The following is a 27,162-nucleotide window of genomic DNA, read 5'->3' on the forward strand; positions in this document are numbered from 1 at the left end:
CTTCTTTTTAAGTTAAATTGAAAATTGTTTGCATGAGTTTGTTTTTTTTATACCTCCACAACGGCAAAGGCCAAGGCTAGAGGCATTATCTTTTCAGGTTGTAGGTCGTCAGTGCATCCCATTTTTGTGAACACATTATCTCAAGAACGCCCCTCCAGGGAATTTCATCAAGTTTTGCACAAACGTCCGCTTGGACTGAACAATAAACTGATTAGATGTTGGTGTACATAGGTCAAAGGTAACTGTGACCTTGCATTCTTCTCTTTCTCGTGAATGTGATATCTTTAGAACACCTTTCAACAAATTTAGCACAAACATTCACGTTGAGTCAAAGATGATAAGACTGATGAGACTTTAGTGGTCCAAGGTCAAAGTCACTGTGACCTCACCAAATATATTTTTGGCCACAACTCTAGAATTTGTATGCTAATTATGACAGAAGGATAAAACGATGAAGTCATATATCCAAAAGGTGAAAGGTCAGCTCCGCTTTGACATTCTAATGTTCTTCTAAAAGAAAACAAACACTTTTCTGGCCATAACTTAATGATATAACTCAGAAACAGAAAGGGAGACATTTGATCAGATACTGATTTAATGACACTAATCTTGGGCTTCTTTGCAGCAGCATCCATATTTGAAGCATTTGGTTTCTAATAAATCTGGACAAACATGGATTTTTACTGCAACTTGACTGGTCCGCAGACGTCTACAAACGCAAGGCGATAATTATGTTCAGTTTTTTTCCCCTGCTATAGCATAGAAACCTGTTTTGCAAATAACTCATCCTGCCCTCTTTTGAGAAAAAAAAGCTATATTGAAATTAATTAGCGCTAAACAAAAAGCGCAGCCAAGGTTGAAAGGAATTTGATTCGCTTTGCAGGTAGTTAAAAAATCGAAATTTTCACCGCATGATGGTTATTGCATCATTTGAGAACAAATGTCAACCTGCTGGTGGCGCTAGAGAAAAGGCCAAAGGATCAATAAAACTGGTAGGATTTGTACTCTTGCGACCATGAATGTCTGTAAAAAAAAAAAAAAATATATATATATATATATAATCCATCAAATTGTTCTGGTGGGAGTTTTGACAGCGAATGACTTACTGTGATTTCAGTCGGACTTTAAGGGTCAGAACTGCCTGTAAGTCCTGATTGTGTTTGTTTATGTTTGGCCTGTGATTGACTGGATCTGACAGTCCAGGCAGTCAGTCAACCAAGGACGTCTCTTAACCGCAATCCTTAAAAAATATCACTGTTTGCTGCTTTATTTTTGAGCACTCTCAAGCTGTTGGGCAGTGACATACTTTTAATTTGGAGTAAAATCTTGACTGTGATTTGGTAACGTGGACGTAATTCTGTGTCCCAGATCAGTGCACCGTGGCCTTTGCCAGTCCACAAGGAATTGTCTCTTTCATAACATCCCCCAAGCTCCTTCCTTTGACACTTACAGATAGTCTATTATTCTTTCCTTTACACCACCCCCTCTCTGTTCTGTTTTTTTTTTTTTTTTTTTTTTACAATCCCAGCATATTGATTGCCATGGTTACCTCCTACAATGTGACTGCTGCATCGTCTGTTGTGGCTCTGTAATTGCATGGAGCCCAGTCTTTATACAGCACATGTTCGTTATGTGCTGCTCAGTATTTCTGCTGCCTCTTTTTGCCCGTCTCAAGGCCGTTGTTTGACGAGCCTGACGTGTGAAGACAAACTGTATGAAAGCCACTGAATAATGCAGCGTGACAGAGGAGCAGTTAGGAGTTGTTTAGCAAACATCTAACCAAATGATTAAATATTAAAGCAGCAGGTCTCTACGGGCTCGCTAACAAACCAGATGATAGAAGGAGCGGCTGCTCTGTTGTGGCCACGTCTTTACCCAACATGGATCAATACTGGCTGAATGAGAGATTGAGGACACTGGGAATACTCAAACCTGGAAACACTCCCCAGTTGTCATGGCACATGTCCCTCAGCATGCACTTGTCCTGTATCTGTTCTCTGTCAGTGCTGCAGCATGTCCTCTGTCCAGTGATTAGTGTCCAGAACTTTTGAGCAACAGATCCGTCAGCAGACTGGTAAAATGAAACAGAGACTGTTTTTTTTTTTTTGTTAGCTGGCCATCAGATAATCATGCCTTCTGGTAGATGAGAGAAAAAACAACCATAGCCTTAAACAAAATGGCAGTATTGCAGCTGGTACACTGCAGCACAAGAGTAGGATCTGTTTGATTCAAAGTGTCCGAAGAGTCCCAGCCATGCTCGCAGGTCTTTGAGGCTGCACAGGCACAGCAGCAGTGCTTTGATCTAAATGCTAAAGTCAGTATGCTAACATGAGCACGGAGATAAGGTTACCTTGCTGATGTTTATCCATCCACATCAGTTAAAGTATGTCCCTGTCTATTTTAAGTCCTCAACTTATACGGCCTGAAAATGGCCTCCCACAAACTTGCTCCTGAGCTCTGTTGACTACAGCGTAATGTCCGAGCCCAGTTGTAATTGGATTATTGATTGCTGTCTACTGCTTGACTGATACCTGAAACAAAGGCGCATACTCCTCCTATCTAGCTCACAGAGTCTCCAAAAGAGAATCAGCTATTCTCTTATTGAATTCACACACCTTTGTTTTTTTTTTAAAAATAATGTATCCCCAAATAGTTTCTGCTTTACATATTAATGAGCTTCAGAGTGTGGTGCTTTTTTTAAATGTTTGTATCTCAGTAATGGAAGATGTAAGTCTTTTGGTGTACAGTTGTAATCACCACAGTAACATGGCTTTTAAAGACTATTGTCATTCCCAACTCATAGCAATAGGATATGCCCTCAGGTAGTTTCAATTTATGATGCCGCTGGATGGCATCAGATTGAAATGCTGCTGGTAACGAGGTAATATAAGGAGCTTGGAAGTCCCAGCAGGGCGATGGATGGGTCCAACAAACCCTGGACTTTGACTCAGTCTGCTGTTTGTTTCTCAAATTAGTATTGAGCCAAATCATTGTTTTTTTGATAAACTAACTGCATGCTTGGAATCGCACAAGGAATAACTATGAGGTGTTCGCCAGCGTTGTAAGTCTATTTTGAAAAAGACTGCACGCATGTAACGATTTCCTGTGAAAAAATAAGTGTATTTTGAATATGAAAAAAACACAATGCATGTGCATGCATGAGTGTAAATTGACACAGCATCCTGGAACGTCAACAGCAGATGCAGGAGGATACTTACCATGTCACATGTAGACATGAGCAGCCACTGACCAAGCGCCAATATTTCCAGAGTTCACATGAGAATGTGTTGAAAGATTTAGTAGGCTACTTAAATGCCTCCAGTTTTTCTCATTTGTCAGGTATTTGCATTTGTCTGCTCTGTCAGAAAGGAAGATTTTATCCTTAAAAATATCCTTATCAAATCCAAAATAGGTTTTACAGAAACTCTTAAACACAGTAATTGTTTGGTGCAGTAACAGTATGCCTCCCAGTGTTGCTTTTTCTGTCAGTCCACCACTTTGGTTAAGAAGTAGGTGTGTAAGACTGGAATCTTTGACTAACTAACATATGTGTGACTTGATGGTCACCTCATCCCAGTTAGACCTTCTCAGAGTACTTGAGACAAGGCTGGACAACAACAGGAATGTTTAAGGTCTGCAGCAGAGTGCTAAATGGCAGCAGCAATACAGTATATTACAGTACAGGACAGTAAAGGACAATAACCTATAGTATATAATAGCAGAGCAAAATAAAAGAGCAGTGAGAGCCAGAGGGGTCCAGCTCTGCAGCCGCTGGGTCAGCTTCTCTCTCCCTGCCTCATATCTTAGCCCCTATTCATCGCTATAATGCGTGTAATGAAGCGCTGTGAAGGCTGAGAGTCCACTGCAGCAAAATGTTTTTACTCCAGTGGAGTTATTGCTCTTCTCCTGTAGGACAGCAGAGGAAGGAATGGATGCTGACTCAGCACACACTGTCTGTTCAGACCGGCCCAGGTTGTTTTATATGTGCACCTTTTCGGAGCACCTTTGCCAAGATACAAAGTGCCAGTGATTGAACCGTGCCATAATGTGAGTCTGAGTGAGAAATTATTCATATGCTGGCAGTGTGAGCAGGTAGAGGAGGCCTGTTTCATACAGGATGACCTTGCCTCTGCTGCATTCGTTACAGATGGGTGCAGAACCATTACCATTAGGTCCATATTACCCCTGGTTTCCATCACGTCTGCTTTTATTAGATTAAATGTAACCATATTAACAATAAAAATGACCAGGTGAACACCATTATATACACTGAATACAATACATTAATTCATATTGTTATTAACCCCATACAAGTCAGTTTGGTACGGCTAGTTACATAATTTATTACATCTCTGGTTTTAATACACACACTTTTGCAAACAGAACCCCATATTCATTGTAATCAGGTCTGTAGCTGCCTATTGAGGACACTTAGCTGATGTCCTCACTATTTTTAGGACCTTGAGGGTTTTAGCTTCCTCTTGGGAGTTCACTGTACATTCTATAATTAAAAACATACACATGGTTATATTTTTAGGCTGATTGAAGTATTTATAGACTCAATTAATGAATTGGGTTAGATACGAAATGATGGGCCAGGAAAATTTAACTAATTAGAATATGAGTATATAAAGAACTGACCAAAATATACTTCCGCCAACGAAAAGGAAAAGGGGGGGTGGGCTTAACTTTAGGCAATAAAAGCATGTGGTTGAATTTAGAAAAAAAACATCATGGCTTGGTTTAACTTGTGTTTTTTACTTACATAATTACATCACTACCATAGCATGCTGCACATACCAGTTATTAGAATAACTAATCAATTAACAATTGACTTTTGGTTTCACACGGGAAACAAACAGCAGGTTCTGGGGTGCAAGTCCGGAGTTAGTTTGAAAATGCTGGCTACGCCCCTGATTGTACTGTAATCTATTAAAAGAGTCCTGTAATAAATAGTGCCATGGTGGAAACTTAAATTGTTTTTGGCATTGTGTCCAAGAGGTGAAAATAATATTGAGGCTTTAGTTTGTGCTGATGATTGTATGTGATTACATTGTAAAATATCTGGAATATTTCTACTTACCCATATACGGAAACAAAAAATTCTGGACTTTTGTCTTGGTTTGCAATACATTGCACATGTATATGTTTAAGTTTACCCCCAGGCATTATTATTTTTTTCATATAGAAAGCTGATGGCTTGACATCACTGCTTGTGCTTGTTGAGATGTCTGCTTTACTTTTTTGCTGTAATATTTGTAACTGTACTTTGATTTTGAAAGTTATATATTCAGGATATGTATAATAGTAATACTAAACCCATGTCAGGTTCCGGCCAAGTTTCAGACTATATTGTATGTTGTTTGAAAATAACTTAGCCATACAATCTCACAGTAAGGAGGAGGAGCCGTCAAAGCCCCTACACACTCTCTGCTGAAGTGAAGTGTCTCTACCTGCCATTTCCAAATGGCTAGGTCAGACAAGTTGGCAGATTTACATGGATATCTTTAAAGCTCAAGCCTTCCCACAGTGTCTTTACTCTCATAAGTGATCCTGTAAATTGTACATTTCTCTTAAAGTTAATTTTGGTTATGTAGGTCCATGTGACACAAAGTTACTGCAGTGCAGACAGTCTGTGTCTGTGCAACAGTGTACAATTAAACTAATCCTCCTGTAAAACTGTACCTTTACCTTTATCTCGTGCCTGTATTCATGGCCTCAGCCCTAAGTCACAGCAGGTAGAAAATAGTGACAAGAAGGAGACAACAGCAGTCTTTTTTTTTCATAGAAACATTGAAAATCCATTAAGGTTGTCTCTGAAAATATTTCACATGCGCAGCATCTCCAGAGCAGAGCATGTTCTGCTGAGACAGCTCACAGCGTGTATTTGAGATTGGTTTCAATTTTAATTCCTCCACAGCAGCCAACACTCTTCTCTGCCCTTTTTAACCTTTTGCAGGTACCTTTTGTGATGGTTATATTGGCTATATTGGAGGATTTGAACCAGAAATTGTTGTGGACAAAAAGTATACTTGTTCAAACATTTGTGACATTTAGTGTATCCTGTTAACAATCACAAGGATATTTAAAACGCAGGGGAGTAGAAACTAGATGAGACTGTTTAATGACAACTTGATGTGATAAAGGTTTGTTTTTTTTAGTCCAGAAATGCAGGGATATGTAGATGTATTTTTTTTTGTTTCAGAAAGGGTGCCTTTCATAAAAATTGAGGTGTTATTTCCCCACCTTCCTGCTCGGATGTTTATTTGGGGGGCTTTGGGTTTTTTTTTGGGGGGGGGGGGGTTACCTGATTGTGTTTGTTAAGCAAGCGTAATGTGTTAACTTGGAAAAAAAAAGTCAATGAGATTATTATCTCAGAATTTTGAGAAAAGTAAAGAAAATAAAAAAAGATATATGCCGGGGGCGGCCCCCAGTGATTAGAGTGTCCACCCCATGTAGGCAGAGTCCTTTAAAGCGACCTGGGTTCGATTCCAGCCTGCGGCCCTTTCCTGCGTGTCATTCGCCCCTTTCCTGTCACTCTTTGACTCTAATATGATAAAGGCAAGAAAAGCCCAAAAAAAGGTCTTTTAAAAAAATGCTAATTTTCCTAAATGAACAAGATAATAGTCCTGCAATTTCAAGTAAATTCTTGTTTTTCTAAATTATTGAGATTATCATCTCAGAATTATGCTAAAAGTTTTCATGTAAAACAACAGCTTATTTTCTTGAATTAACAAGACGAGTTTAGCTATGAGCAATCATAAGCCAAACCAGTCCTTTTTAAATTTACCTCAGTTTACTGAAGGTAAAGACCCCCATAGTCTTAATATCAGTTACTGTAGTTCAGAATCTATCAATTAATCACAATACTGTGAAAAAATTAAACACAATGTCTTCTTCCATTTAATATTCAATTATGTTAGCCTATATGATGCTGACTCCATTGTAACAATTGAAATTACACAAATGATTATAATTTCACATAACTTTATCTTTTAATATAGAGAGAATATCCAATATTTATGTCTGCATTAAAACACTTCAGAATCAGAAATTGTTTTATTGCCAAGGTTGTTTGGAACATGACAATAACACAGTGCAAAAGTTGACATAAAATATAAAAATTAACAATATGAAAATATGTATATACATATATATATATATATATATATATATATATATATATAGATTTTTTTTAAAGGAAAAGGAGCTTTACAGTTGTGTGCAGGAATCTGCAAAAGTTGAGCACACAGAAAATATTCAAATATGGTATATAATTTTCACTTTACAGTAATAAAAGTTTTATTTTATGATTAAAGGCTGAGTACCTCACTACATGCTTTCTCTTCCTGTCATGAGCCTTCAGCTTTGTCTCCAAGGAAATGGCCTTAGATGTACCAACTGCTGAGTCCAAACAGCAGACTGGCATCAGGCCTGAATGCTTCTCCTGATGGGTGTCTAGCAGCTGTTGCTATAGGATTATGAGCTCTCTGTCTGTTCTCACGCCATAACAAAGCTTACCGCTAATTCTCCATCATCATTCTTATTGCTGCTATTGTCGTCGGCTCTTTCACTTTGATCACCACTTCAGACTCTTACCTTAACCACAGGAAAGCTGGCTGTAGCCACAGTGAAGTTTAGGGAATATGGAGCTTTGGTGTACTGTAGATAAGAGGGGCTGGGATCCAACATTTTATGTGTGTATGTGTGTGTTTATTTTGCAGTCCCTCTGTGTCACATACATTATGGAATAGTGGTGTTGTCCTGTGTTTGTGATTTCATCCTAGTGGAAGGCAGATTTGAGATGGGAGGTTGTTTATTGGTGGGCTGTTGAGTTGTCCCTGCTGTAACCTCAGACTTCTTCTGTCACCTGACTTTAGGCCTGCTGGTATCCGTGACTCTGCTGAAATGAACATAATGCGTCTCACAGACAGAGAAAGTCAGACACAGACAGAGGGTGACTACTGGTCAGGGTGGACCACAGTCTGGATTTACAGTTTAACGTTTCTAAGTACAGCAGCATAGCTGAATGACTTCACCTCTTTGTTCCAGACTCCAATATCTCAATGATGTAAAATATTTTATATTTTGATCCGATTAGTAATTATAAGAATTGGCGTTTTAGACTGATCTGTATCATCGTCCATACTGCTACTGCTAGTAACCATAAACGTTTCATTCACATTCACCTTACTCTTGCTGTATGTTGCAATAACGATATTGGTCATATCAGGCTCATAGGCTACTCCATTACAAGTTGGACATACTGTACATTTTTAGCCACACTAACTGGCAGCTTGGCTCTGGAGAAAAACGGTCAGCTGGTTCACCTCTTTGTTGCAGACTGCAATATCTTAACAGCTAGTGGATGAAGTGTCAAAGAGCTCTGCACAGATTGTACTGTGTAGAGGATGAATTTCTTTCTTAAACTGTTCTTCTAGCCCCATCATGATGTCAAATATGTAATACCTTGGTTTTTAACCACATACCTTTACTTTGTTTTCAGTGCAAATTATATATATGTTGAGGGAATTTCCTTAAATATGACACAAACGTCCACCTGGACTCAAAGATGAACTGATTACATTTTGATGGTCAAAGTTAAAGTTCAAGGTCACTGTGATCTGGTGTCCATCTCATTCTCGTGAACATGATATGTTAAGAAGACCTTTAAGGAATTTCCTCAAATTTGGCACAAAGATCCACCTGGACTCAAAGATGAACTGATTAGATTTTGGTGGTCAAAGGTCAGTGTTCAAGATCACTGTGACCTAATGTCTGTCCCATTCTAATGAACAAAATATCTAGAAAAGGCCTCGAGGAAATTTCTTCAAATTTAACATCCATGTAGACTCGAAATGAACTGGATTTTGTTGGTCAGTGTTCAAGGTCGCTGTGAGCTGACATCCGTCTCATTCTCATGAACACAATATCTTGAGAAGACCTTTAGGGACTTTCTTCAAATTTTGCACAAATGTCCACTTGGATCCAGTGATAAACAGATTAGATTTGGTGTTCAAAGGTCAAAGTTCAAGATCACTGTGACCTAATGTCTGTCTTATTTCCGTGAACACTATATGTTCTGAAGGCCTTGAGGGAATTTCTTCAAATTTAGCACTAACATCCACTTGTACTCGATAGACTAATTGATTTGGTGGTCAGAGGTTAAAGTTAAATGTCATTGGACTCAAGAATTCATATGCTAGTTATGACATTTCCCTCAAATATTTAATAAAATAAAAAGTGATGGCAGTTTGTATCCAAAAAGGTCAAGGGTCAACTTCACTTTGGCATCATAATATTCTACAGCAACACTTGAAAACACAACACCACAGGAGTATCGACGGACATGGATATAATCTGAAACTTGACAAGTTTGCAAAAGCATACAACTGTGAGGTGGTAATTCTAATTATTGTTTTCTTAAGTGCTACTTCTATAGTTGGTCCTATATCATTTTTTTATTGTTCATTTTCATTTCAGATTTAAGTATTTTTAATTTCTATTCATACATTTTCTGTGTGTAGTGCATTTCCTTGCATAATCCTGTATTGTACATTAATACTACAAATCCTTGAACTGATAATGTGTTATCTGGTTTTGCACTAGTAATATTCACTTTCTCAGTTGACAATATCATGAAATCTTTACTAAATTAATATAAACTTACGTGTTATGTGGTAAGGATTGAGGCTTCTGACTCTAGCCAGTAATAAAAGACATTTGAGTGTCTGCGTCCCTGTAAGACCCCAAATCTGTCAAAAGCATTATGGATGTGGCTCCCTGCTGGCCTGGGTATTCAAGGCACTTGCCATATTTACTGTCAACTTTCTAGTGTGTAGCTGTTATAAGGAAACAAAAATTGCCTCAAAACACTTGAATATGTTTTTGTGCTAAAAATAAGTTTTCAAATGGCGTCCAGAAAACAAAAAGGCTGCTTGAGTCAATTTTTCTCTGACTTATATGATGGAATTTTTATCTTTAGAAATGCATTGATAGCGCCATGAAAAATGAAGCCGCCATTCCGCTGTCAGATTTATCTGTGGTGATAACCACAGTGCTAATCATTATATCCCTCACAGAAAAATTGACTGGCCCTCCCTTTCTGTCAGTGGGGAGCAGCTACTTCTGCTCTGGGCTCTTTTATTAGCAGTCAGGCTACTGGAGCTCTTCTGTATTGTTCCACTTACCACCAGCATGGATAACTGTGTTTTACTGACACACACACACACACACACACACACACACACACACACACACAGACACACACACACACACACACACACACACACACACACACACAGACACACACACACACACACGGTCTGCTGATGCTTACTGGAAACCTCTCATCCTCTGGGCCAAAGCAGGGCAGCATTGCTTTCAAGAGAAAACCAAGTCGAGCTTGTGCCTCAGTGGCTCCCCACTGCTCTTACACTGAGAAACCATTTCCTGTTTGATTATTTATGATCCTGCTGGTTAATCTAGTCTTAGATCAATTACGCTTTTCAACCTATGAGCTGCATATTACAGTGACACTGAATAAATCTGTCAGCGGGAGACATCTGAAGATATTTTAAGTCCCTTGGCATGAACTCAACACTTAATCTTTACATGAATAGAAGAGATGTCACTCAGGCGGTGGAAACATCAGCAGAAGTGTGGTAGGACACTCCATGTTACCACATATTTACTAAAAGGGCCTCGTTGAGGAACACTTTGCAGTCTTGATACAGTGCTGCCCTCTGCTGGAAGAAAAGCTGAAATGCACTTACTGTATTAATTTCTTTTTTAGCTTTTTTTCCTGGCTTCCAGTTTTGTGGTGATGGATAGTGGGAAGATTTTGATCTCTTAAGTATTCTTAGCACTGCACAAACAAGCCAAGCTAAAACAAACTCATTTAGAATAAATAAATATATTATGTTTTCATTCCATTTGAACTGACTGACTAATTAAGCCATCATTTCTCTCTGTGTCTTGCAGGTATTTTATTTTCAACATTAGTGTTCGGCCCGGCCTGCGGCTTCATCTTAGGTTCTGTCTGTACCAAAGTCTACGTTGATGCTGTCTTCATCGACACCAGTGAGTTGACTGTTGCTTTTTATTTGTATTTCTTTAGATGCATCCTTGAATGTTGTTCATTTTTATTACATTAGTTATATTGGTATTGACTCTACGGGGAAAATTAATGGTCCAGTGTGTAAGATTTAGAGGGATAATTGGCATCTAGTGGTGAGGATTGAAGATTGCAACCAGCTGAAACTTGTCCTGGTTAAGGAGGTTTTTACCCAGAGCCAAATTATCTGCAGGGGTTTCTTTCTCTCCAAAAGAAATTGACCAGGTCAATAAAACTGGTAAAAATGCCAAATAAACCAGTTTCACGGTACAAATCAGTATTTCTCTGATGCTGTTTGGCACATCGGGGGACAGACGCTAACCTAGCACCTGCAAATGTGTGCTCACCTTTCTTTCTTAATAACTTAAGTTCCAGACGCTCAGGAGGTTTAGTGGAGCTGCAACAGCCCCATAGACGATGACCTGCTCCCTACTAAATAAATGGCTCATTCTAAGGAAGTGAACACACAACTGTTCTCATTTCCTGGTGATTATACACAAAAACATTCTTATTCTTTTATATCCCATTTCTGTCAATATACCCCCCTAAATCCTACACACTGGACCTTTAAGAATACCACACTAGAGAAACTGATAAAGAAATAACAGCCAGAATGTACTTTTCCTAGAATCCAATTTCTTCTTATTGACCTGTCAATTTTCATCTTCTGACATTGTTCAACATTCATCCATTGTGTTAAATTCTCCCGCCTCCTGTCTAGGTAAGCTGGACATCACCCCAGATGACCCTCGCTGGATCGGGGCCTGGTGGGGTGGCTTCCTCCTCTGCGGTGCCTTACTCTTCCTGTCAGCCCTCTTTATGTTCGGCTTCCCCCAGGCGCTGGACGAGCAGGACATGGACGGTGGAGGGGAGAGTGAGCAGGCCATGCTGCCTTCTTCGCTGACCCTGGAGTACCAGGGCTCCAAACCCAACGGGGCCATTCATGGCTTTGACATTAACAGCGGGCTCTCAGTTTGTGAGCATCTGCGAGGTGAGGAGGATTACAGAGGGGAGAAGACACCAAAGAAAAAGAATTAAGGAGAAATAGACAAGTCAAAATAGAACATTAAATTTGGTTCTTGAAAAATCTCAAGGGATGGTCATTTTTCTCTGTCCTTCTTATCTCTTTTCTCTATTCTGTTCACCCTCTCTACCCCTTGTTGTATCCTTTTTTCTCCATTGTCTCCTCAATTGGCACAGTAATCCCGCGGGTAACCAGGCACCTTCTCTCCAATCCGGTGTTCAGCTGCATCACTCTGGCAGCCTGTATGGAGATTGCTGTGGTTGCTGGCTTTGCTGCCTTTCTGGGAAAATACCTGGAGCAGCAATTTAACCTAACCACCTCTTCAGCCAATCAGCTGCTAGGTAGACAGATCAGAGCCATTATTGTTCCCAAAGTGTTTTACAATCAAATTGTTGTACCATATCACAGAAAAATTGAGATGTGCTGTGGTGAAACCTCTTTTTAGGAAAATGCTAGTAAACATTTTTAGGAAATATTAAACCTCCTCATGTTTTCCCGCTCTAGGTATGACAGCCATCCCTTGTGCCTGTCTGGGGATCTTCCTCGGGGGGCTGCTGGTGAAGAAGCTGAACCTGTCAGCTCTGGGCGCTGTCCGCATGGCCATGCTGGTCAACCTGGTGTCCACCGCCTGCTACGTCTCTTTTCTTTTTTTGGGCTGTGACACTGGACCTGTCGCCGGGGTTACTGTAGCCTACAGCAACGAGTAAACAGGAAACCTACTGATAATTTTATTTTTTTTTTAAACATCTTCTTGTTAGGCATGACTTACACTAAAAACATGCTAAATGCTAAGAATGTACTGAAATACTAAAAATAGTTCAACTTTTTGGCTTAGATATAGTTATATAGCTGCTACCATTTACATCTTCTCTGTGTACATTAATACCTTGTGTATTAATGCAGGAATCAAGTCTTGTAAGAGACTGCAAACATTCTTGTCACTTGGGACAACATTGTCAAGTTTGGAAATTTTGTTGCTTATTTATGTAGCTTTCACAATAATTATGCATTAGCTACAAAAGTTCAGAAATACTTTGTTTTTAATATAATGTTTTGTCAGATAGCAGGCCTGTGTTGCCTACTCTCAATGCTTAAGTTTTTATGCTTTAAAAGATAATTATCCAAGTTGTTCTGACCAGGCAATCTGATTGGTCAACAAGACATTCTGAATGTGCTCAGATCTGCACTGTATACTTTCCTAATCACTGATAATATTACTCTGCCACTTCTTAAGAATTGCACTCTCAAATAGAGCATTTCAGGGCAGTATCATCATGTATCGATGACACAATGTCAAAAAAATCTCCACAGCATTAGTGAATTACTGCTCAAATTATAACAGGTAACAGCCAACAATGGTGTAAACTATAAACGAATACAATGATGAGCAAACTAGCATAAATCACCATATTCTGAACACATATACTATAAACACTGACAAAAGAGACATTTGTATTTTGGAACATAAAACGGCAAAATTAACTGCAAAAACTACTCAGTCCAGCACTAGTCATACCTAGCACCTTAGTTCGAACAGCATTGTTGGTTGGTGGTGATGGTGATATTCAGCCCATAGATTGTCCCTAAGTAATCAAGTGTTTAGTTAATATTTGGAATGATGTCCAAGCAGGGTCAAAATGCTACAAAAGTGAGAAAAAATAAGTCTATAGATAAAGCTGACTGTGATTGTCAAGTAGTCCCTGTGGTTGTTCATTTGTAGTGTGTATCGTACATACATAATATCTGTTACCTAACATGACCTTTGGCCTCCTGTAGGACATTGCATTCCTGGCAGCGACCTGAGTCAGCATGCATCAACAACTGTAACTGCTACACAGCATCAGTGAGCCCCGTCTGTGGTTCCAATGGAGTCACCTACCTCTCAGCCTGCTTCGCTGGCTGCACCAAACCAGTGAGTGAAGACATTATCACCAAGACCAGCTGTATCATGATGACCTTTGACACCAGAGAGCTTAAACTAAAAGACAGAGACAAGAAGTCCTTCCTTATGTGCATACATGCACAGACTGCAGCAGATTTTAGATCTCCATATTCAGTCAGTGGGATAACAACAGTTTGATCTGATTTCTTGTGTTTGTGTCAGAACCTGACCAGCTGTGCGTGTATATCCAACACCATTGAAGACGCCGTGGCTTTACCGGGAAAGTGTCCCAGTCCAGGCTGTCAGCAGGCCTTCCTCACCTTTCTGTGTGTTATCTGTGTGTGCAGCATGATCGGAGCTATGGCCCAGACTCCCTCTGTCATCATCCTTATCAGGTAAGGAGATCTGTTGCTGTACATAGACCAACCACAAGAGAGAGCTGTTGACATGTATGCTCAGGCAGTGGTGGAAAGTAACTGAGTACATCTTTGTTGCATGTATTGTACTCTGTAAATTTTGAGGTACTTTACTTAAGTTCTTCCATTTTATGCTATTTCATACATCTATTTCCACAACATTTCGAGACAGCCAACAGCGTATAAAGCAAATAGAAATGGCTCCATCTTTACCAGCTGCAACATTAAAGGGGAACAAAGCCTAAATTGAGAATCCCAATATATTATTTCCACGGCAGAGGAAAGTTAAATCAATATTTGTCAACATGAGCTACTCTCTTGAAACCTGAAACTAGAGAGATAAGTCTCAAATTTGCGATGTCATCAAATAAAAAGTTGAATGGGAAAGGCAGTGAATGATTTTTTGGACCCACAGACATAAGTGGGGCATATGATATGGGGATATGGGGGTCCTCCAACAGAGAATGTTGCACTTCGAACACTTCAATTCCCACATCGGGTGAATTTTTATGCACAAATTTGTGCCTTTTTGTCATAATGTCATAAAAGTCCTCTGCTTTATGGCACGTGACACATGCACATGTTCTAACTATTGAGGGGGACTGCAACCCCCCCAAAACCTACACCTATGGCACACACCTACTGTAGTTTCTTGCAGTAGTTTGCACAGTTTTCAATGAGGAAAAGTTACAAACTTTCAAGTTGTGCCCTCTTTCTGTTTTTCTTCCAAATGAAGTGTGTGCCATGTTTACAGTCTGTCTGATTGCAGAAATAGTAGTTGCATTGCTGCCATGTTACCAGATCACAGCAACTACTATGATGTGAACAATGTTATCATGACAGAAAGAAATTATCACCCAAGTTACAGAAATCAATTCAAATATATCGGAATGAACCAGCGTCTTGCTAGAATTAGATATTGGGCTCACCAACACCAAGCGTTTATGCCAGTTCTGTCTTTGTTTTCAGAACTGTAAGTCCAGAGCTGAAATCTTATGCCCTTGGAGTTTTGTTCCTGCTCCTGAGACTGATCGGTAAGAATAATGTATTATCTTTGTATACTTTCCAGTAAAGCATTTATAGCCACAGAAAAACAGTTCTTTATCTGTGCTGGTACACATTCAGTGGTAAATCTCACACTGCTATGTTGGTTTATGATATGTCCACACAGTCGCTTTGCTCTCTGATGTAAATGTCACTGCAGTTTTTCACCTTGGTTGACATAAACCTGTCTGTGTCTGCGAATATAAAGCAAACCTGAACTCAAACTAATATATGCTTTTGGAACTTCTGACCTGCTGTCTGTCCCCTCTTGTTTCAGGCTTCATCCCTCCCCCTCTGATCTTTGGCATGGGCATCGACTCCACCTGTCTGTTCTGGAGCTCTGTCTGTGGTGAGAAGGGTGCCTGCATGCTCTATGACAATGTGGCCTACAGGCACCTGTATGTCAGCATCGCCATTGTCCTCAAGTCGTCCGCCTTTGTCCTGTACACCACCACGTGGCAGTGTTTGAGAAAGAACTATAGGAAATACATAAAGAACAGCGAGGGTTACCTCACGCCCACTGAACTCTTCGCCTCCAATGTGACTCTGGACAATTTGGGTAAGGAAATCACTCAGAACCCAGCCAACAGGACAAAGTTCATATACAACTTGGAGGACCACGAGATGTGTGACAACATGGAGTCAGTTTTATAGTGGTAGTCGGCACTGGGACTGGAGCCGAGGCTATTCATGTGCAAATGATCTGATGTTTCTTTGGTGTTGTATCAGTGTAGAAGAATGTTCTTAGTAAGGCTCTAATCTTCTTCTCACCCAAAGCATCAGACAGAATGAAAAAATTGAAGAGATGCTTCCCAAAATGCTCTATATCCACATTGCACTTTTTACTATACTAAATATAAACCATTTTTGTCAGACAAAATCACAAGCTGACTTAAAAAAACGTTTCTTAATTTAACAACAAAACAGAGTTTGACCGCAAACACAGAAACAAGGAATGACATAGAGGGACTTTGCAGTTAATGCATAATACCACTTATCTGTCAGGACGGTCCTGATATTATATTTTTTAGTTCAACTTCATTATCACTTGAAATTGCAGTCATATAAGATTTAGATTTTTGGGAGACCAGAGCTCTTTGAGAAGCAGAATCTGAAATCTTGGTTATTCATTAGCTTTATTAGACCGTTTAATTTCCTTTAGAAGGAAGTACTTCTCAGGTCCAGATGCCAGATAGAAAGGATGAGCGATAATATGATTGTTCATCATTAGCTGATGCATATTTTAATATTTTTCCAGTTCTAAAAAACATACATTAATAAGTACAAGGCAATCCTACTAGAGACACATGTGCATTGACTACATTGGCCTGCTTAGACACATTACACAAAGAAACAAAGGAAAACCAACAAATCAAGTCAAGTCAATTTTATTTATAAAGCCCATTATCACAAAACACAGATGCCTCGGAGGGCTTTACAGCATACGACATCCCTCTGTCCTTAGACCCTCACATTGCCTAAGGAACACCCCCCCCCCCAAAAAAAAAAAAAGAAAAGAAAATTGTTGTGTCGGCCTCTGAGCATTACTAAGTTAAATATAAAATAAGTATTGACAAAATATCGACCCCTCTATTCCAAAACTCATTCATTTCTAATTCAGTATAACCTGTGGTTAAATTTGTAACCTTGGTAAGAGACTGTCTCTCCAGCTCTGTCCATATGGAATATAGATGCGATACAATAGAGAACATGTGGTTACATAGTAAACTTGGTTTTCTGCTCAAGTCTCGAAATGCTTGAGAACTGCATTTTTCTTTCATCCTAACAGTTTTACAATATGCAGTGGAAAATTAATAGATAATATAGATGGAAAATAAATCATTTTGGTACGTTTTAGTGTTTCCCACAGAATTAGAATCTATGTGTAGCGGTAGCTTACGAAGAGAAGGTGGTGAGGGTCAAGATTTTGGGGGTCCATGAATGCAGCATTGGCTGAACTTTTTTATGAGTTCTTTCTTTCCTCAGCAGAAGTTTGAGGAAATTGAGTCGTGGGGTGTATAACTGATCCTTCGAACCGGTCAGAGCTAACCAGTATATATTATATTCCAATAGTGCTCCCAGATGACGTGAAATCAATACCTGGTGGAACATGTTTTAATTGTGGCAGTCTGCCACAAAGAAATTAATTTGTGGGAAACCCTGCATATATTGTTTGTTATCTTAAAGATAAACAAAGCTAACAACAATATTTGTAACAGAAACTGATTTTTTTTTTAATCATTTTGTGCCACCAGTCATTTAGCAATAGAGGTCACCGTGCCTCTAAGGGTGGATATTTTTCCATTTTTGGAACAAAACTCTTTAGTTTTAGTTGCACATATTTTTTAGATTTTAAAAGTAAGAAACAGAGTCTTTCTTAAAAGATTTCGATGTAATTGGCCCATTTTTGTTCCAGAGGGCATTTTAGACATTTTGTTGAAGGTAGAGGAGTGTTTAGCAGGTAGGTAATAATTATCCCTTTACTGTGTCATAGTGTGGAGTTTTGCTATGAATGCTGGATGAAATCCTACGACTAGTTTTGCATTTCAGAGTCACAGAAATGATCATTATTTTTTAAGATCTCACCAGTTTGTTAATATTCAGTCTTTTCTCATTGCCATTTATAGAAATTAGGTGCAACATCGTAAAGTAAATTGGAAAAAAAAAAGCCCTTCTAGGTGTGGTGAGAAATGGGTTTGATGGCTCACCTATAAATGGTTGGACTGTACACACCCAAGCTGATTCAGTAACTGAACCTGTGACATTTCAGTTACATGACTATCTCTCTAACCACCAATTTGACCGAATCACCATTATAATTCTGTCAGCAGCACTCACGTCAATGGCAAATGGAGACAGAAATACTGTTTGATTTGGTGCTGTAACTCTACTCCTGGGGACGCCCCCTGCAGCAGTAATGCATGGAACACATAGCAACATGATAAATAACAAGCAGGGAACGTTGCAAATAAGCCTCTCCAGGGTACATGTATGTCGTAGAGCCAAAGCAAGTGGAGGCTGTGGGGGAGGAGGCCTTCACCAATAGAATCAGTAACAGCAGCAAAGCTCACATGAGCGCACAGACTGAGTGTGAAGGCATTTAAGTAGAATGCCAAGTCAAGGCACTGAGACGTGATGACTGTGGTGGGCTAGCTGTCAGCAGACACAGCATAGCATGACGCACAGTGTCCAGCCAGAATTAGTTAATTTAAAAGCATGCTGATAATGCATGCAATGATTAAAAAGAAGTATTCAGTATGTCACTAAGCTGCACAGACTCCATGGTTTGGTGGCCGTGGTAATGGTTAAATACACATTTAACTCCAATGGCCTCCAGATTCTATTTTAGACCATGGAAAAGCTTTATAATGCATACTGCATTGTGATGTTGACAATTTTAGCAAACCTCAGCTGACTCATAATCACTCACACTGCAGTGATTGTCTAAACACAGTTTTTTTTTTTCAAATGATAATTTTATTTTTTAGGAATTCTATGGGATTCTAATTTCTGACATATCCAGTTTATATAGAGATATATTGTTTTTTCCAGGCTTACTTTGTAAGTATTTAATATGTTTTGCATCAAAAAATATGGACTTTTGTCCAGCCACTCACCACTGCAATAGATTTCATCCCTTTGATGTTTGGAGATGGGGTTAAAAGAGTAGTTCAACATTTTGAGGAATAAAAAACTTATTCAATATATTGCCAAGAATAACACAAGAAGATTGGTTCCATTGTAATATTTGTGTGGCAGCTAGCTAAAGCCAGAGGATCGTTAGCTTAGCTTAGCATAAAGACTGGAAACAGGGGCAAACGGATAGCCCGGCTCTGTCCAAAAATAAAAAACAAACTCCACCTGACAACTTCAATTCTTAGCATGTTTTATCTTGTTTGTTTAATTCATACAAAAACAATGTTAAAATGATATAGACTCAATGGTTTGTGGACCCCCTTTACTTAGACTCAAGTTTGGTGTTTTAATTGTCACCATCTTAGATTTATGGAGTCAAAAATGGCCATATTTGGACAAGGGTGGAGAGTCCGACAAGACTATCCGTAGACAGTCACTTAAAGCTGTCACAGCCTTAATTATGCATAACATTAAGCCTCAGTAAGATTAAAACAGATGAGTTTTATAAAGATTTACCCCTGTGCAGTTGCCATGAAAAGGGAAACTAGCTACCAGGTTGTAAACATGTTTATCTCTGCTGTTAAGTTTGGCATTTTAACATGGGGGCCCATGGAGATTGACTCTGTTTTGGAGCCAGCCTCAAGTGGCCATTAGAGGAACTGCAGTTTTTGGCACCCCTGCATTGGCTTCATTTTCAGTCCTAGGGGTTTCCGCTTGGTTTTTCAAGGGGTTAAACAATAGAAAGTGTTCATAGATTTATGAAAACTTTAGAAGTGCCCATAGGTAGATTTTGATACCTAGGCTAGGCTAATCTAATGGCCTACTGGTTGTTGCTTCATCTTTACCATACAGAGATAAAAGCTGTATAATCCCTCTTACCTAACTCTGCAAGAAAGCAAATAATCATTTTCCCCAAAATGTTGAACTGTTCTTTTAAGTTAAAGTACCATTATTCAGTCTCATTTATGCTGCCACTCATGTCTTATGAGTACATTTTTTGCAAATGGTGGAATTCATTTTGGATCCACACTATTCATATGATGTATTTAGTTTAGCAATTCAATGAACAAATTGTATAAGATTTAAAGTATACACAGATGATGCTTCAGGATCATAAATAATAAAGAGAATATTATATCAAATGGGGAAAATAGACGGTTGTTAGAGAATGTTGGAGATCAAGAATGGACCTATATTCAACACAGAGCCAGAACAGACTAATGCCTGCTTGGTTTAACATGAACTAAGAGAGGATAAATACATTTTTTTGAGCACAGCAGTGTGACTTAAATTTTTAAAATGGAAGAATTTTTGGGCACTGATTAGTTTGAAAGTGTTTCCAAGCTTAAACCTGACTGTCTCTGATGGGAAGATTGGCTCGTAGCAGGACATTCAGGACAGCAGGACATTATCCTAAGATGTACAAACAATGAAAAAGGAAGCTTTTAATGGGGAGGAGGGTGTTAAGAAATATTACCAGCAGGCCACCATCTCCTCCTCAGTAACCCCCAACAGGTGGCGCTGTCTTTGATGTCTGTGACGTCCAGTGTGTCATAGTGCTGACTCCTCTGTACATAATAGTGCCATAAAAGTGCCAAAGTGACACCATAGAAGTGTTCTGTAATGTCCTGCGGAGAACTTTGTCTCACCATGCTGGAGCTCAGAGCAGATCCTCCAGCTGTATGTAGCCTTTCTGTGATATCCCTTCACTTACTTTCACCATATCATACAAAAGTGTCCCAAAAACATATTGCCTATAAAATATTGTATATGGGTCTAGAAAACAGTATTATTTAGGATGTAATAACTGTTAATATGTAGGACTTTTCTACTAGTGAAGGTATTGTCTAATTTAGATTAATCTCTCTTTCCATCAGTGGCAAAGCTGATAACTGTTTGTTGCTTTGGTCCAAATAAAAACAATACTTTGCTTGAAATAAGTGGCACCAATGTTCAGCTATAGCCTGACATTGTACAGTAGATTCGGTTGACTGTAGAAAGTCAGCCAAACTTCACTGATAGCAGTCCTGCACCTGTGCCTGGATATTAAGCTCTACTCTGAGACTTCCTGATGTTGTGCCATATCAACCCGTGCACTGTAACATTCAACACTCGCAAAGAAGAAGCCAACATATTCTAGGTCTGTCCAATGTGCTGGCAAGTGTGACAGCGCTTGCTTGACCTTGTTTTCACCTGCGGCGACAGGACTGTTTTGCCTTGTGATGAGAAAATAACTTTGGAGCATAAATGTTTTTTTACATCCTATTTTTCTCATTCTTCTCTTTTGATGACCTTGCCTTGTGGTAACAGCAGGTTGACTTTTATAGCGGATCTTTAGATTTATGGACATATGAAGAGTTTACTGCCAAAATACAACACTTCTGGGCAAAAAAACAAACAAACAAAAAAAAAAAAAAACGTCCTGAGGCTTTTATGAGACATTTTGACATCAATGGACAGTTATCCTGTAAATAAGCCCATCATTTGTTTTGTTGCTATTGATTATTTCTTACGGATAGTCACTTTTTGTAAATGAGGGATGTTATTTTGGAAGCAAACTCTTCATATGCAGATAGATAATCCTTTGGTTTGAGCCTTTGGGCAGCATGTTGCCTTTGATTAAAGTGAAACCACGTGCTAACCATGTTAGTGACGGTTTTAGAGAGCTGTGTTTGCTTACATTGTGGGTGGTATTCAATGTGTGAATTTCAAGGCTTTTTGCAGGGGACCTGTGAAAAGAAAAGGGCATTGAAATAAGAAAATATCACCTATATTTTCAAAGCATCACTGAAGATTTTTAGATATGCTCTATTGCTTCTTTGGATTTCTTTTCCTTTTTTTTCTTTAGATTATATGAATTTATATTTAAAATCATTATGTTCTGTATATTTCTTGGAAAAGATTACATGATTGTATGTTTATTGTAAATACATTAAATATACTATTTTTGTTTTTAATACGACATTTCCTGCCTCACAACTATCAACATATGATGATTTCCTACTTTTTCGTATTTTCACATGGCATTTCACACCCTGTCTCCTCAAAATTATGTTTGTATATTACTACATTTCTTTCTCAGTTAAATTGTAGCAACGTAATCTAATGGATTAGGTCCTGTGTTCAATGATTTTTCCTTCAGGCACTGAAATACATTTGTGTACTGTGTAGGCTTAACAAAGAGGTGGCTGCGAAGGATAGGGTTGTGCAGGACCTTGATACAAGAACTTCAGGCTCCAGACTCCTTTCTTTTGTTAAGGCAAAAAAAAAAAAAAAACGTAGTTAGGGTTATTTCAGTCATATATTAATAAAAAACATAATTGCAAGATTAAACCAGACAAATAGTTTTTACCACATAATGTTTACACGTCAAAATGGTTAGTTGAGTTGTTATCCTTGTTGATTTAGCATGTTCACATCCCAACATTTCCTAATAAGAACTAAACACAAAGTACAGCTGAAATTGGAATGTCATTAGTTTTGCAGATTTTTGGTTATAAACGAAATTATTGAACAAATTTATTACAATTCATCATGAGGGGCAACGAATAACTGTGCCGGGTTTGATAACAATTCATCCAATAGCTGTTAAGACATTTGGTTCAAAACATGGAATGATAACCTCATAGTGCTGCAAGAGAAAATGTCAGAGGATCCATCCATTCTCAGGACTATGAATGGTGTACAAAATTTCAAGGCCATCAAATATGCACTGCTGGAGCCCTAATGGTTTTGCTCAGATTATTCTTTCTTTGTCTTCTTCGTGTTCCTCATCTTCATCTTCTTCACCTTCTTTGTCTAAAATGTTCACTAAAAATGTTCAAGCAGCAAAAACCGTGTGATGAAAACTCACCAAAACTGGCAGGCTGGTTGCAAATTTCACCCACTACTCAGGCGCAAAAAATTACACTCAATGACCTCAAGAGGGTACTGTAACAATCATCTTTATTTTCAGCAATTATCTAAAAAAATGGCTAGGCTTCAAATCAAAATTATTTCACCATATTAATCCCCAAATGCAGTTGCGTGTTGGCTCCAATGGTCTTAATTTTTAAAATATCAGATATTGTTACTTTTTCTCAATTTCCTCCTAATCATACTTTTACAAACTAGTCCCAGACCGTTGGGCCAGAGTGTCACGAAACCCCGTGCCTCCCGTATATGTGACCTCTGTCCCCCGCACTGATGGTCATGCAGGGGCTTGACAGGTGAGGAGAGATTATACTTGGCTGAGAAAATATATCTATAGCATAAGAGTGACTTTGAGATCTGTTTCCACAACTATTTCACAGCTACTATTCTTAATGTAAAAAAGAAATCTGTATTATTACAATAGAAAGCAGGGAGAAGGCAACATGCAGCAGTCAGAACAGAGACCAGGTTGCAGCACTGACAGTCGATGAGAGGCTTCACAAGTGAGGTAAGAGTATAATATATATTGAGATTAAGAATGACCCTGGCATACATGTCCGCAGCTATTTCAGAACTATTCTAAAATTTCTTCGAACATGTTTTTTTGTCTGTATTGTTTTAGATCGAGCAGGGAGAAAGCAGCATGCAGCAGTCAGGACAGAGACCAGGCTGCAGCACTGACCATCAGCCTGAGGCTTCACAGGTGAGGACAGATTATAACTGGTTAAGGACATGATGTCTATAGGATAAGAGTGACTCTGAGGTTAATTTCCACAGCTTTTACTGAACTATTCATGTACAGTGTTGTCACTTGGCACTTGATTATCTGGCTATTTACCCTGTAGATGCTTGAGGGTCATTCTGTGTCAATTCAGCCAAGGTTTGGCAGCTCAAACTTTTGATTTTGATACATTTAAAGAACTTGAGTCTGTCCCTGGGTACCATACTGTGGCTGTTTGTGGTTATTTGCACTGTAGTCAAAACTCACTTGGTGCATAGAACTTAGGTAATGATTGCCTAAAGAGGGTGTGACATAGTAAAGCAAATCTACATTTGTTGGCATTTCACTTATCTAACTTCAAAAAAAAAAAAATCACCAGGATGTCCTAAAGACATTTTTAGCACCTTAACTGAATTATAACAATCTATGATCAATTCAGAAGTCTGTGATTTTTTTGTATTTTTTTAAATATGCAATATCCGCTAACATCTACATCTCCACAAGTCTTTATTCAAATGCTACCAAAACTGACACAGACATTCTTTGGATGCTAAATATCATATGTTTTAAATGGCATTCAGAATGATGTAACAATGAGCCCTCAGTGATGATCAATATCTTGTTCTGATTTGTTTTTTCTGACTTTTCATTGACATACTAAACTAGGATGTTTTGTATAATTTTTGGACGACATACTATGCTTTTGTTTTTTTCTGCTTTTTGGAAGACATACTATACTATGGCATTTTTTAATGGTATTTGGACTGCATGCTAAATTATCTAATTTTTATTAGATATGGAAATGATATGGTGTGTATTTCAAGCAAAAATCATCTAAACTGACAGTTTAGTGTAGAATGAAAAATTAAGTACAACAAAGTACAATAAAGTACGACAAAGGACAGTATGGCATCCAAAAGTCATAAAACACAACATGGTATAGAGTATGTCAACAAAAAAACAAAACAAAAAAACCCTGACATTGTATACTATGATAGAATTCTAGAAAAACGACGTATATGTCAAAGAAATGTCTTAAGAACATTGTATAGTATGTCGACAAAGAGAGTCATAGAAAAGTACATAGTATAGTATATCATCCAAAAATCATTGAAAAATGTCATAATATACTATGTCGACAGTAAAAAACAAAAAACAAAACAAATAAAAAAACAGCATAGTATAGTATGTCTTCCAAAAATAATTATAAAATGACATAGTAAAGTATGTCAACAGAAAATTGTAAAAAAAAGTTATGTATGTCAATCAAAAATCCTTCAAAGGACAAAATATAGTATGTTGTCCATGAAACATCATCCAATATTCTTAAAACACGACATAGTATAGCATGCTGACAAAAAATCCTAAAAAAACAACATAAAAAACTATGTCCAAAAATCACAAAAAAGTATAACATGTCATCCAAAAGTCCTAAAAATGATATTGTATACTATGTTGTCCAAAAATTATGAAAAACAAAATAGTTTAGCATGTTTACAGAAAATCATGAAAAATTATATAGTTGAGTATGTGGACAAAAAATCAATAAGAAAATTACATACCATATCATGTCACCCAAAAATCATAAAAAATGACAAAGTTTAGTTTGTTGACAAGAAAATCATTAAAATCTACAAGGTATATTCATACGTCATCAAAAAAAAAATAAATGACTTAGTATCCTGCTTTGTCTAAAAATGATTTTAAAACATAGTTGATGAAAAGTTTAAAAAAAAAAAGAGTATAGTGTGTCAAGGAAAAAAACTAAAAAGGTAACATAGTATTCTTCCAAAACTCGTAAAAACAGTATACTATGCGGTCCAAAAATCACAAAAAATGACATGCTAAAGTACATTGACCAAATATATATATGTATATATATATACTATATATATATATATAAACCCAAACATAGTATATTATCTCCTCCAAAAAGTATGATAAAAGACACATCATAGCAAAGAACACTGAGGGCGGCCTCAAGCTCACCTGCTAGAGTGTGTCGATTCCAGCTGGTGGCCCTTTGCAGCGTGTCATTCACCCTTTCTCTTCCACATTTCCTGTCATTCTACAGCAGTCCTATCAATGAAGAGTAAAATCCCCCAAAAATAATCTTTAAAAAAAAAAAAAGATAGTGGCAAAAAAAGGCCCAAAACACTGCAATATAGCATGTCAAAAAATCAACCTAAAAATGCCAATTTTGACATGTCCCAAAAAGGGATAAAATATGCTTATTATAGCTCTTAGAGATGCGCCATAGCATAGCATGTTGAAAAAAGGGCCAGAAAAGGCCAAAAAGTGATAATATTGCATGGAGAAAAAAATTGCCAAAAATTTCATACTATATAGTATGGCGAAAAATCTAAAATTTTGACAGCTCCCAAAAAAAAAGGCTGAAAAAAACACTTTATAGTTCAGAGATGTGCCATAGCAATGCATGTTGAAAATAAGGCCAAAAAAGGTGAAAAAATTATAATGTCATATGATCAAAAAGTGGCCAAAAACTGCATACTGTATGGAAAAAATCTTAAATTGTGACATGTCCCAAAAATGGCTGAAAATGCTTATTATAGCTCATAAACACACTGCATAGTGTAGCATGTTGAAAAAATGGCCAAAAAAGGTAATTAAGTCATTAAATAGCATGTTAAAAAATGGCAAAAAAAACACATTCTATAAATTTTGACATGTCCCAAAAAAGGCTGAAAACCACATATTATAGCTCATAGAGATGTGCCATAGTGTAGCATGTTGAAAAAAGGGCCAAAAAAGGCCAAAAAGTCATAATAGAGCATGTTGAAAAAAGGGCGAAAAAAGGGATGAAGTCATATTGGCAAAATATCTCAAATTCTGAATATAGCATGTTGAAAAAATGGCAAAAAACTGCATACTGCATATGACGAAAAATCTCAAATGTTGACACTTCCAAAAAAATGGCTGATGAACACTTATTATAGCTTGTAGAGACGCAACATAGCATAGCATGTTGAAAAAAGGCCAAAAACAGACCAAAAAGTCATAATATAGCATGTTGGAAACATGGACAAAAACTGCAAACCACGTATTGTGAAAAATCTCAAATTTTGACATGTCCCAAAAATGGCTGAAAACCACTAATTATAGCCTGTAGAGAAGTGTCATAGCATAGCATTTTGAAGACAGGGCCAAAAAAGGCCAAAAAAGTCAGAATATAACATGTTGGAAAAATGGCCAAAAACCGCATACCGCAGATGGTGAAAAATCTCAAACCCAAAAATGGCTGAAAACCACTAACTATAGCTATTAGAGACGCGTCATAGCATAGCATGTTGAAAAAAGGGCCACAAAAAAAAAGAGGGACCACCACCCCGGTCTGCCAGTCCACAGGTACTGCCCCTGATGTCCAGGCAATGTTGCAGATTCGTGTCAACC

At 38.0% G+C, this 27,162-nt stretch overlaps 1 protein-coding gene across 1 annotated transcript in view; it reads left to right on the plus strand.

The window, feature by feature from the left end:
• The window catches only part of LOC121943069 (solute carrier organic anion transporter family member 3A1-like), a 35,734-nt gene extending 12,930 nt beyond the window's left edge, over positions 1-22,804 (plus strand). Inside the window, exons 3-10 of the mRNA XM_042486449.2 lie at positions 10,984-11,082; positions 11,838-12,107; positions 12,317-12,481; positions 12,645-12,843; positions 13,917-14,052; positions 14,245-14,417; positions 15,408-15,472; positions 15,760-22,804. Coding sequence (XP_042342383.1) covers positions 10,984-11,082; positions 11,838-12,107; positions 12,317-12,481; positions 12,645-12,843; positions 13,917-14,052; positions 14,245-14,417; positions 15,408-15,472; positions 15,760-16,136 — 1,484 coding nt within the window. The 3' untranslated portion in view covers positions 16,137-22,804. The remainder of the gene's footprint in view (positions 1-10,983; positions 11,083-11,837; positions 12,108-12,316; positions 12,482-12,644; positions 12,844-13,916; positions 14,053-14,244; positions 14,418-15,407; positions 15,473-15,759) is intronic.
• Positions 22,805-27,162: the final 4,358 nt, after the last annotated feature.

Source organism: Plectropomus leopardus, chromosome 1, assembly GCF_026936395.1.
Source record: "Plectropomus leopardus strain MGB_pleo_1.0 chromosome 1, ASM2693639v1, whole genome shotgun sequence".
NCBI classification, from domain to species: domain Eukaryota; kingdom Metazoa; phylum Chordata; class Actinopteri; order Perciformes; family Serranidae; genus Plectropomus; species Plectropomus leopardus.